Below are 13,527 nucleotides of genomic sequence, written 5' to 3' on the forward strand. Positions count from 1 at the left end.
ATGGTCATATGCTAATTATGTACTTAATATATTTTAAAATTAGCCAGAAGCCCTGGTTCGAATTTTCTGAACAAGGCACCGTTCTCCATGATAAATGAGTGGTGGCATGAGCCAGGGTACTTGGCAACTACAGTGCCTTGCGAAAGTATTCGGCCCCCTTGAACTTTGCGACCTTTTGCCACATTTCAGGCTTCAAACATAAAGATATGAAACTGTAATTTTTTGTGAAGAATCAACAACAAGTGGGACACAATCATGAAGTGGAACGAAATTTATTGGATATTTCAAACTTTTTTAACAAATAAAAAACTGAAAAATTGGGCGTGCAAAATTATTCAGCCCCCTTAAGTTAATACTTTGTAGCGCCACCTTTTGCTGCGATTACAGCTGTAAGTCGCTTGGGGTATGTCTCTATCAGTTTTGCACATCGAGAGACTGAAATTTTTGCCCATTCCTCCTTGCAAAACAGCTCGAGCCCAGTGAGGGTGGATGGAGAGCATTTGTGAACAGCAGTTTTCAGTTCTTTCCACAGATTCTCGATTGGATTCAGGTCTGGACTTTGACTTGGCCATTCTAACACCTGGATATGTTTATTTGTGAACCATTCCATTGTAGATTTTGCTTTATGTTTTGGATCATTGTCTTGTTGGAAGACAAATCTCCGTCCCAGTCTCAGGTCTTTTGCAGACTCCATCAGGTTTTCTTCCAGAATGGTCCTGTATTTGGCTCCATCCATCTTCCCATCAATTTTAACCATCTTCCCTGTCCCTGCTGAAGAAAAGCAGGCCCAAACCATGATGCTGCCACCACCATGTTTGACAGTGGGGATGGTGTGTTCAGGGTGATGAGCTGTGTTGCTTTTACGCCAAACATAACGTTTTGCATTGTTGCCAAAAAGTTCGATTTTGGTTTCACCTGACCAGAGCACCTTCTTCCACATGTTTGGTGTGTCTCCCAGGTGGCTTGTGGCAAACTGTAAACGACACTTTTTATGGATATCTTTAAGAAATGGCTTTCTTCTTGCCACTCTTCCATAAAGGCCAGATTTGTGCAGTATACGACTGATTGTTGTCCTATGGACAGAGTCTCCCACCTCAGCTGTAGATCTCTGCAGTTCATCCAGAGTGATCATGGGCCTCTTGGCTGCATCTCTGATCAGTCTTCTCCTTGTATGAGCTGAAAGTTTAGAGGGACGGCCAGGTCTTGGTAGATTTGCAGTGGTCTGATACTCCTTCCATTTCAATATTATCGCTTGCACAGTGCTCCTTGGGATGTTTAAAGCTTGGGAAATCTTTTTGTATCCAAATCCGGCTTTAAACTTCTCCACAACAGTATCTCGGACCTGCCTGGTGTGTTCCTTGTTCTTCATGATGCTCTCTGCGCTTTAAACGGACCTCTGAGACTATCACAGTGCAGGTGCATTTATACGGAGACTTGATTACACACAGGTGGATTCTATTTATCATCATTAGTCATTTAGGTCATCATTGGATCATTCAGAGATCCTCACTGAACTTCTGGAGAGAGTTTGCTGCACTGAAAGTAAAGGGGCTGAATAATTTTGCACGCCCAATTTTTCAGTTTTTTATTTGTTAAAAAAGTTTGAAATATCCAATAAATTTCGTTCCACTTCATGATTGTGTCCCACTTGTTGTTGATTCTTCACAAAAAATTACAGTTTCATATCTTTATGTCTGAAGCCTGAAATGTGGCAAAAGGTCGCAAAGTTCAAGGGGGCCGAATACTTTCGCAAGGCACTGTACATCCGTGATAATACATTGAGCATCACATAAAACTTGCACAGTTAAAGAATGATGATGTTTTCACCCCTTGAATCTGGGGATATTGCAACACGTGTGCAATCTATTACACGATCACGTTTGGGAAGCCAGACAACTGATAATATTTGTGTTTGGTTATATTTTGTTCCACATCCCGAATTGGAAATAGTATATACCCTTGCCCTATGGAAAAGTGCATGTCTGATATCAGTCAGTATCTTTGACATAGAAGAATGACAGATGCCTGATCTGTTCCCAGCTGTTGTCTGGATGGCACCCATTGCATGAAAATGAATGGCTACTGTAACCTTTCCAGGTACAGGTATACCGTGACTGCGGGCTGTTTGTGATTCTAAATCAAACTCAGGCAGGTCTCACAGCTCTGTTATAGTGCCTATACCCAATCTGTATCTACGCAGAACTTATTTTATAGTTAGATCTAGAAATGTCTGACGGGGCAAAATATTCTGTGTTTAGTGTTGGGTTTAGGCTTCTATCTCATTCGCTGACCTACACAGCTACACGTAAACGCTGCGTGCATTCACAAGCAAACAATTTACAGATACTCGCAGGTTTGTATTTTCAGTGCATGGCATACTGAATTTTTTAAAGGAAATAAAGAAAGCGACAAATCAAAAGTGTTTTTACATCCATATCTATGATTTCACTCACTTTTTTCAAATTCACGATTTCCATGTCCTCCGTGACAAAATCGTAGCCTTAATAACTCTGCAATCCTCTTATGGCTTTTGTTATTTGGACGGCGATATTAAATACAAAAAAAAAATGTTCAGAGATTAATGATTAATTAACTTTGGCACCAACTGTGTACACGTTAACATAAATTGAAGTTATTCTGTACTTGGAAATATTTCAACCGCCAGTGTTTCAGAATTAATAACAATCCATGTGATTATGAAAATAAAATGTAAAACAATTGGACCGTCATCAAAAGCTTTACAGCTGTTGCAATCGGGCTGGCAAAAGCTTCCTGCGTTTTTGGAACATGATGCGCATCATTTTGGTTGCTATCGATTACTGTGTAACGCCTGTTTAAAATGCCTCTACAGTATAGTGAAGGTTCCACAATGAATCTTCACTAAACAGCTTTTTGTGTTTTTTTAGGAAAACAAACTTTTAACATGAGTAGAAAAAATAACCCTCGTTTCCAGTAAGCAGTAAATACATGAAATGTATTTGTACAAGGCAAGGGGAAAGGAAATATTCCCACTTTTTGATTGTAATGCATACAGTACGCTACCAGGAACTCTTTTTTTTGGTAATGTTATTAGTAATAGCATTATCACCGATTCCCTGCTTCTTCTGTGGGAGATATTTAGGTTCTTTGCTTGTATATCATGATTTGGAATATGCATGTATTTTAAAGTCAACTCCATAGTAGTAAAAGTGGCTGCTGCTTCCTGGTACCAAATCACTGTGTGAGCTGCAGCTCAGAGGCCCTCCAATAATCTCTCTGCAATCAGGACACGTGACCTACCCCACTGCAAGTGATGAGAGAAAAAAAAAAAACGTTTGATTGTTGGTTTGTTTTTTGTACTGTAATACTAAAAGCAAAATTTAGTGAAAAAATAAGATGCGAAAAAAATGAAAACACTAAACGTAGCTAAATAGGGACCTCACTTAATGGTATGAATGTTAAAAATAGATATATTCTTAGTTTTGTATTATTATTGGTATTTTTAATGCAAAGCTTAAAAAAAACAGTTACAATAAACATAAATACAAATAATGGAAGTACCAGAGTGACAGCGCTTACCCAAGAGTGTGAGCTTCCTTACATACACTAGATTGAAATACACGTCAATATGAAACACTGAGCACACGAGAGCACCACTTCACATTAATGTGTGTCCCTATACCTGTTGCACAGTGGTCACTGCACTGCATAGTTATTCTTACAGCACGTTCACCTGAATCACTCAGCTCAGCCACAGGCTGCTGCTTCTGCATAGTCTCTTCCCTACTGTTTCATTGCAGGATAACAGCACTTGGAATCTCAATGAAAACGAAAGAGAGAGTGAATGGTCTTTTCTACGTATAGTAAAACTGTGTAGCATCTGTTCACCAAAGGAAGGTTTTTTGGTTTTTTGGTTTTTCAGCTGACGTGGCTGCTTCGTCAAGGCCATTCCCTGTATTTAACTATAGTAATGTCAGTTCCTATCTGTATTGGTACACTGTGGCTGGTGAGTCCAGGTGTCTCTTAACACAGTAATTCAATCCTGTACTTGCATGCCTCACAAGTGAACAAACCCCTTGGGTCACAATTCTATTTGATTACAATTCTATAATGTTACGCTTCACAGAATCGGCAAAAAACACAAACATTTATTAAGCAATCAAAAATAAAAAAATAAAACAGTCCAATGCAAAATCGTGTGTTCTGTCTTCTCAACAATTTTCATAGATGTTTTCCACATTGTCGTAAATGTCCAGATCTAAATATTAAGAGAAATAATGAGAGATTAGGTACTGTGCTGTTATAGCAATACTCTGGACTATTGTTAAAGCCCTTCTTCAAACATACTCACTCTTGATGCAATGTGATACCAGTACGTTTTGTAATTCATTTCCCTGTGTAGATCTCAAATGTGTTATATCATTCACCTTATTTTTAACACACAATGGACCAGCGTTCTCTCCAGTCTTTAATTAACTCCTATTTTTTTAAAGGAATTATGTTAACTTTACAAAATGATGAACAAACACCTTGAGACTTCTGAAGAGAACTTTGTAGGAGGTATTCCTGGTAAACAGAGAATTTACTGGCAACCTGACTAATTAAGTGTATGACAAATTACTGGCAACCTGATTAATTAAGTGTATGAGAAATTACTGGCAACCTGATTAATTAAGTGTATGAGAAATTACTGGCAACCTGATTAATTAAGTGTATGACAAATTACTGGCAACACTATAAGGGGCTTTAAAGAAGTCAGCAAGAATCCAGAGCAGACTCATTAAAGATGAGTGAAGAAGGGTCAACAGCTATGAGAGAAATAGAAGATAACACACACTATGGAGCTTGATATGGAAGAACAGCTATTCTACGAGACTCGATTATGACATTTGCAGTTTTTCCATATCAAAGCTTGACATGTGTGTGCTACTCTGTTTATACAGCAAAGGAAGCAGCTCGACTGAGCTTTTCTATAACCCAGCAGATCCAGGCAAAACTGTAAGACAGACAGACACAGACAGACAGACAGAGAGAGAGAGACAGACAGACAGACAGACACGACAGGCACAGACAGAGACAGACAGAGAGACAGACAGACAGACAGACAGACAGACACAGACAGAGACAGACAGACAGACAGACACGACAAACAGACACAGACAGACAGTTAGACATGACAGACAGACAGACAGTTAGACACGACAGACAGACAGAAGTGTGGAGTAGTGGTTAGGGCTCTGGACTCTTGACCAGAGGGTCGTGGGTTCAATCCCAGGTTGGAGACACTGCTGCTGTACCCTTGAGCAAGGTACTTTACCTCGATTGCTCCAGTAAAAACCCAACTGTATAAATGGGTAATTGTATGTAAAAAAAAAAAAAATGTGTAAAAAATAATGTAATTGTATGTAAAAATAATGTGATATCTTGTAACAATTGTAAGTCGCCCTGGATAAGGGCGTCTGCTAAGAAATAAATAATAATAAAATAAATAAAGACAGAGACAGACAGACAGACAAATACAGACAGTTAAAAATCTGATATTCTCAATAACAAAGCTAAATAACGTTAATATCAAGTTTCATGACATAACAAGTTTTTACATTCAAAGCTGCCGGGTACATCGTAGAGTACAGATAATGAACAGTTTTCTGACTTCTGAAATTAAACAGTTTAAAAGCTGCTAGCTTAGAATATGAGGCACTTTATTACATATTTGCATGTATTGTATTTATTACAAAAAAGATGAATCCCCATGCGTAATGCATACATGTATCTGTACAATTGAATAGTTTGAAATTAAAAGGGTGTGAGTGGGTTATTTCTGTAGAAGAGAAGTTGCTAATCACTCCCCCTGTTGGTCAGGTGTTGTAATGGCTTTTTAGTACAACGAATATGGGACTATTTCAATGCTTGGTCACATCACACATACATCATTTGGTTTCACATGTATTAATAACTACGCAAGTCCACACACTATCCTTCAGATATTTACCACTTGTCTTGTTCCTGTGGTTCCTCTCGGCGGTATTGATGTGTGTTTGCTCTTTTCCCAGACAAGTCTGTGCTGTAAATAAAAAGCAGTTCTAATCTGTGAACAGTCTTTCCTCTTAAAGCTGATTTTACACCCCTCTGGTCATTTCTAGGACATTCTCTTCACTGTTGAGATGATACAACACCACCATTATTTTCATATTATAATGCAAATATTAGGATACATGCGTGCCTGTGTCACACACAAGGTTTGCAGGACACTTGGGTTCAGTGTTTCTGCTAGGGCAGTAATGCAATGTGTCATACAATACATACAAGAGATGTAACCCAAGGCAATCGTGTGTGCCATACAGTTTAATAAAGCACCAATACTATGTCTATTGAAACCTACCCCGTGTGCATTTTCTTTGCATTAAAAACACCAAAGCAGCAACAGAAATCAGAAGGAAAAGCCCTATACAGATGATCAATCCAAGAAAGCCAACAGAAATGTGTCTCTCTGCAACAAACAAACACAAGTCAGTAGGACTTGAAGGCAAACGTGATGGCATTTCCATTTTCCTGATATTTAATTAGAAAACGATGTGTTGTTTAATATCTGTTTAATATGTGCATTCTGCATGGCTTTCTACGGCTGTTTCTGTTTTGATTGTTATTGACCATGCTTACCTGACTATCCCAGCAACAGCTGCTTCTGAAAAGACTCCTCTGGGTTTTAAGGAACATTCAAGGGCCTACGCAGATTTTGATTATGCAGTCAGAACTGTTAAGTAGAATTTTTTTCAAGGGAATGCAGTGCAAAGTTGAGGGACAGTCTGGTCACGAGAGCTTCCCCCAACAGCTCAGTGAACAAGCGCACCTCAATCCAGACCTCAACAGGAGATCTGAAGCATAAAGACACATTCAACTCGTATACATGCTTCAATACCTTTGGCTTCCAGGTGGAGTGGTAAAAAGGCCCTGGGAATGTTTCCCTGGAACACGACACACGCCCATTTCTGATGGTGGGTTTGGATACTGGGTATGACCAGGGTCAGGCTCCGGACAGCGCCTGAAGGGGTCAGGGTCTCCTGTTTAGAAATCAGCATGGTCCGGCTGTAATCCTTCAGCCACGCCAGCTGAAAGGTCTCATAGACCTCAGAGACAGTGCAGGTAAGCCTCACCTCCTCGCCCACAGACAGACCACCAGAGGGCTCCACTGAGACTGAAGAACAAAACCAGATTCTCATATATGATTGGGATGAAGTCGCTTGGCTTGAGGAACATCCACACATGCTGTGGCTTATCAGTTGGTATTGCCACAGAACAAGCCATGGTGAACACCATGACGCAATAAAAAATGACCCATAGGGGCGCTGGTGATGCCCACAAGTGCACATGATAAATGAACTATGAGCAGCTAAAGCTGTGTGTCTGAGACCTCCTCTCATTCATTCAGTGTTGTATGTGAATTAGATACATGAAGTACACTTTTTCATTGAGTCTCTGTTTTCACCATGGCTTGTACTGCGCAGGCACCAAAGTTCAGGACTCTACGTCGGCTAGATAAGCCACGATACAACAATGTGAAAATCTATTAGAAAACCACCTCCAAGGCTGTGATACGGGCTTTTATCAATTTCACTATCACAACTTACCCTTGCTGGTGTAAATCAAATAAATAAACATGTAGACACTTCTTTGCAGAGCTTCATCATTAAAAGGGGCACAAGAGCAGAATCAATATGTGAACTCAGAAGGAAACTGCATTGTCATACAACAGTGAATACCTAAGTATAACTCCATGGTGCTAGAAAAAAGCACATCAAATTGCGTCTACTGGAAAACGTTTCCCAAATGTTCGGTATTATTGAAATTCCTATAATGCTGAATACTGTAAGTAGCTTCAAAGAACAAGTATGACAACATCTTACCCTGTAATGTTATAAGCGTTACGCTCATATATTCTCGAGAATCGGCGTCACAGAAGAATAGCCCGGCATCTTGAAACGTGACAGGAGCGATGTGAAGAGCAAGGCTCTGTCCAGAAACTCGCTCCATCGGTCTCACTCGCCCCCTGAAGTGCGTCGACGGAGAGATTTCGGCGGGTTGGTTTCTATTGGCAGACGCTATGCGGCGGGTAGCGCTGTTGGAGCCCTGCGCTTTCCAGGACCACGCTACTGTGTTGTGACTGGTTTGCGTGCTGCAGTAGAGTTGCACTTTGCTTTGGTTCGCAGTGTCCCTGTACAAGGTGTAGTGCGCAGGTTGTGAAGCTGAAAAGGAGAAGAATGTTTGTACCGTGCGTAATGATGCTATATTCGCATGTTCTCGGTTACTTGTTTAATATCCAGGTAAGTATTTTCTCTATCACTCCCTGACATCATATTTGCCTAAATGGGTGGAAAAGACATGTGTGTAATGTTAATAGTGTTTGCTTTATTTCTCTGGACTTCAGCGTCTCAGTCATTGGTGTTTGCTGCGCACGGTGGAGACAGCTTTAATCTGCACTGCGATATATACTGGTGATGAGGCTCATAAGAAGGGCAGTGTTCTCCAGAATTATCCGAAACTAATGAAATACTGCATGAACTACTGAGTTCTTTAATTGGACGACTACGACTGCTACTACTACTACTACTACTACTACTACTAATAATAATAATAATAATAATAATAATAATAATAATAATAAATGTCATCAACCCCGGAAACCGAGGCTGCTGTGTTTTATGTTCGGGTAGTGCATTCCAGTTCCTATCAAACCAGTGAGATCTGGCAACGCTGTGCCAAGCGTTTTCAGAGCATGTTAAGAGATGATAATGTGTTCTCCAGAATTATCCGAAATTAATGCAATACTGCATGAACTACTGAGTTCTTTAATTGGACGACTACGACTGCTACTACTACTAATAATAATAATAATAATAATAATAATAATAATAATAATAATAATAATAATAATAATAATAATAATAAATGTCATCAACCCCGGAAACCGAGGCTGCTGTGTTTTATGTTCGGGTAGTGCATTCCAGTTCCTATCAAACCAGTGAGATTTGGCAACGCTGTGCCAAGCGTTTTCAGAGCATGTTAAGAGATGATAATGTGGGGGAGGAAACGAGAATCACCACAGATAAATTGCAATTATTCTAAGTGTTTATTGTTAGTATTTAAAAATTCTAGAAACACAGTTGTGCTCCACGTGCAGCGAGCAGTCTGGGTAGCTGCCGCTGCCTCTCGCTCCCGGCTCTCTCAGTCTCTCTCCCGGTCCCTCAGTCACAAGTGGAGTTTTTAAATACCTTACCCATCCCAAGTGGGATTTGTTATTTAATTTGTAACCAGTTTGTTTTTCCATTATTTGAGAGTTGAAAGAAAAACCTGAAAATGAACCACCGTAGTGTTTTCCTTTATCCAAAAAACCGAAAAAAATAACCAGTTCGTTGTTCGTTTTTCTTTATTCAAAAATTGAAAAACAAAAAAAGAACCACTTTATTGTTTGTTTTTCGTTATTCAAAAAATGAAAAACTAAAAGCAAACTGGTTCGTTTGTTTGTTTTTTCAAAAAACGAACACCGAACAACGAACTTGGATCTAACTTCATGCTCCATTCTCTATAGTTTATACTAAGATAACATTATTGAACATGCTTACTACTCCAGCAAAAACGTCCCTTTTCAATCACTGGTAAATGAAGATCTATGACGGACACCGAAGTGAAAAACCCAGCCCAATCTGTAATGAATTTCTATGCCATGGCTATGTTTACAATGACTTCAGCAACCCAGAACGCGTTATCTTCTGTTATAATGCACTGCTAAAAAGTGGTACGACCCAAACCCGAATATGGAATGTTAAACTATGTTATGGTATCTAACAGTTAATAAATATAACATTGTGAAATATGTTTTTTGTTTTTTTTTAAACTGTAACTGTCTGCAAGTGTCTAGGTCTATGCTAAAAGTGGCAATTTTAGGAAACATGTATGGTGTGCATGATAAGAAGCAACTGCCCTTAAAAAAAAAAAAAAAAGCTCATTGTGTCGCTACCACAAATGACAGGCTACATGGTTAACTGTATGTCCCAAATATATTTTCATTTGAACTTTCATTAAACTCTTCCATTTTAGCATAGCCTAACCTCAATTAAAATACAATGACGCCCACCTCAGGCCACAGCCAGACAAGTTTGTTGTAAACCCGCCTAAAAAATACAGGTAAATCGAAACTCATCGTATTACAAAGGTATGCCAACTGTGTAGCAGTCCCTTATTCCATTGTAAACATAGCCCATGTAAAGTCTGCAGTGTATTTAGGTGAACACACTCACGTGCTTCAAGTCGTATTGTATTGTGAACGCTGTAGAGGACTCTTTGGTTTATTTGCAAGCTGCATGAGTATTGCCCTGCACTGAGCTCCTGGACGTTCTGGATCATCAGGAATGTGGTGGTGGTGTTGAAATTAAACTGGGTGGCGGAAGACGGCTCCTCATTGTGTTTCCACTGGACTTTCATTGACTCCTTCACTCTTGAAATGGTGCACACCCGAGTGACATCCGTTCCAACTTTAACTGGGTCCCAGAAAAATGGAAAAACTGCAATGAAACAAGCAATCCTACGCTGTAATTGTCATTTAAGAGGGTGGAGGCTGGCTGCCAACCTGCGACCATGCACACCCTCTTTATGCAAAAGGGAGCTTTTAACCTAATGGCTTTTTACCACATATAACACATCCGCTGGGAAAAATGTATGACTAAAACTATATGCTGGTTCATCTCATGACAGTGAACCTTCTTTCTCAATGTTTCCTGTTAATATTCAGCCACTCCTTCAAATGAGAAGACAAAGCTTACAAGTGCTGTAATTCAAGTCTGTATGCATTGAAACTATCAGGAAAACTACAATACCCCATACTGTCAAAACACCAAGCAACTCACTATCCATAAAACAGTAGTAACTACATGAAGTGAAGGACTAAGGTAACACGGTGACTTTAACAGTTTATTTTGTGATCTGTCTGGACACAGCTCGATTTATTTATCATGACAGCAGATCAATAACAGGTATGGAGACAAGTATAAAGATGTCATCTATATATCTCTTAAGCTATGTAACTGAAGTGAAAATAAAGCATTACAAGAAACATTGCCATGTGGTTTAGCGGCTTGCCTACAGTAAGCAGCATTATTAAGACAATGCTTCAGCTCCCTGGAAAGCAATCCCCAGTAGTAGTACACTGTGTGCTGGTGCTACCCTGTTGTCAGCTGTATAATATACTTACATTTAAAAGCATACACTTCAAACTTTGCCAGGACTTTGTTATTCGGTTTGATTTGTCTGAAAGTAAAAAGGCCTGCATTTTCAAACACAGGTTTGATGAATATGTTTCCCTGGGCACCTGCTTCAATGTGGCTGCAGTTTATTTCTGAAGTCCAGTTCCAGGAATATACAGAGTAGTCCGGGTCTCCCAGCTTTACTTGTGCTATCCGCACTCTCTCAGATCTGCCGTGATGTGGGGTCCACTCCCAAGCCCATCCTGTTCCCCCGATCTCTTTTGGGACAGTCAGATTGACACCCTTCACCTCGTCGATGAAGTAAACGTTTTTGATCTGCACTGCTAAAGTAGAACAGGTATGGATTGTGAACATGAAGAAGTGACACTGGACTTCATTTTAGAGACAGTAATTCTAGTCATGAGGCTGCATCTCATTTCACTACCTTGTGCTGGGAGTGTTAAGAGCTCAGAGTTTAGTGTTACACTTGTTTAAAAGTTCTCAACTATTCAGTGTAGGGCAGGTTATTTCATATTCACTATTCCTTCACAGTCTTTTCAATATTCAGTTAAATGCTGAACATAGCTTCATTTATTCAGAAAGAAACTACGTATGGCTTTATTCTATATGTTTCTTTGTCATTTCTGCATGGCAGTATGTAATGAGCTAATAGTATCATATGCATAATTCTACACCGTGCCGCTGGAAACAATTATTTTGCAATCAAAACTGCAGCCATGAATATATCCTAAAGTATTCGCACATAAAACTATTCTCCATCAAAGTCTTATTAAAGACCTGCCACATTGATACCCTTCCATTGAACTCCCTTATATATGACTTGTTCTTAAAAGAGTAACTGGAATCTACGGCAACAGCTTCTTGGGGGTTTCTTATTCCCAGTACTGCCAGTAAGAAACACCAAAAAAGACTGCTAGTAGTTATATTAAGCTACCAGACATTGCACTTGAAATGTAAAAGATGGGCATTTGCTTGCTGAGTATAAAAACATTAAAACTGAGAGACATGCGACATTCCATATGCAAAGGTTTCCATATAATGTATAGCAGACCCGGATACTGATGTGATATTATTATTATTTATTTATTTCTTAGCAGACGCCCTTATCCAGGGCGACTTACAATTGTTACAAGATATCACATTATTTCACATTATACAGATTATACATTATGCAGATATCACATTATTTTACATACAATTACCCATTTATACAGTTGGGTTTTTATTGGAGCAATCTAGGTAAAGTACTTTGCTCAAGGGTACAACAGCAGTGTCCCCCACCTGGGATTGAACCCACAACCCTCCAGTCAAGAGTCCAGAGCCTTGACCACTACTCCACACTACAGCCATCTGACCTGTATCAGATGGGAATGATGCCCCATTAAAATGAGCTATACTGTTAAATTATACTTTTGTAACTACAGCATAAGGAATATAGTTTGGGTGCTGTGTGAGATATAAGCTCTCTTGTTGAGTGGATTTCAGTGGATTTCAGCTTGTATCTCAGTAGGGGTGTAATGATTCGTCATGTATCGATGAATCATGATGCTTTCTTTGCATGATATATCCTATCGTAATAGAAGTATGTATCGTTTGTATCGTGATACAAGACCAAAAGCACAGCAGAGCTCATTGTAGATCACCAAATGGTTCTCGCATGAAGAATAAGGGTTTTATCTTATATCGTGAGAGGAGTGTATCGCTACACCCCTATACCTTCCAGCACCATGTCCACTCTATTCTATTAGAGCCTGCTGAATACGAAGAACACAATCCTACTTACTGAAGGCTGAGGCAGGGAGGTAGATCAGTATTAGAGGAATCCCAGTCCAGCAGTGAGCCATTCTGTTAGAAGAAGCTGTGAGTGGTGCATGAAAGCCATGAGCATAGCTTCAGTACAGGCTTATCATAGCCGTTCCTTTCTTAGGAAACAGGAAAACCACAATGCCTGCTCATGGTTTATTAAAACATCAGTGTGGGGCCGCACTTTAGGGTTTTGTATAATGCCATGTTTCCATCTGCACCACGAGACCCGTCTGTAAAACCCAATCTCATTTTGTACCAGTATCAAACTGGGGCTGCCTACCTCTGGTTCCACCAGCATTCTGCAATCCAGTCTGGTCAAAAATAGCTCCTATCTATCTTGTTTTTGTCTAATTACCATTTATGAATGAATTCACCTTCCTTTAGTATTTCCTTGATAATTCATTCCCAGCCTGTTGCATTATTTGCATTGCATGCAGGTAATCAGAGCGAGTTGAAGAGATGGAGTTCTGCCAGACTCCCAATC

General features: G+C 39.6%; 1 protein-coding gene across 2 annotated transcripts; it reads right to left on the bottom strand.

Annotated features, from left to right (window-relative positions):
• Nucleotides 1–4,107: 4,107 nt before the first annotated feature.
• On the bottom strand, nucleotides 4,108–13,408 carry LOC131697460 (uncharacterized). 2 transcript variants are annotated; one of them, XM_058986471.1, is made up of 8 exons: nucleotides 13,021–13,408; nucleotides 11,225–11,560; nucleotides 10,275–10,538; nucleotides 7,884–8,222; nucleotides 6,899–7,174; nucleotides 6,362–6,469; nucleotides 5,972–6,043; nucleotides 4,108–4,237 (listed from the first exon to the last, which is right to left on the bottom strand). In XM_058986471.1, exons 1-8 carry the CDS (start codon nucleotides 13,079–13,081, stop codon nucleotides 4,191–4,193), a joined length of 1,503 nt encoding a protein of 500 aa, XP_058842454.1. In that variant the 5' UTR covers nucleotides 13,082–13,408; the 3' UTR covers nucleotides 4,108–4,190. The 2 variants fall into 2 exon arrangements, with proteins under 2 accessions (XP_058842454.1, XP_058842456.1); XM_058986473.1 differs by lacking the exon at nucleotides 6,362–6,469 and having other exon boundaries at nucleotides 13,021–13,195.
• Between the last annotated feature and the right edge of the window lie 119 nt (nucleotides 13,409–13,527).

Source organism: Acipenser ruthenus, chromosome 2 (assembly GCF_902713425.1).
Source record: "Acipenser ruthenus chromosome 2, fAciRut3.2 maternal haplotype, whole genome shotgun sequence".
Classification (NCBI taxonomy): Eukaryota; Metazoa; Chordata; class Actinopteri; order Acipenseriformes; family Acipenseridae; genus Acipenser; species Acipenser ruthenus.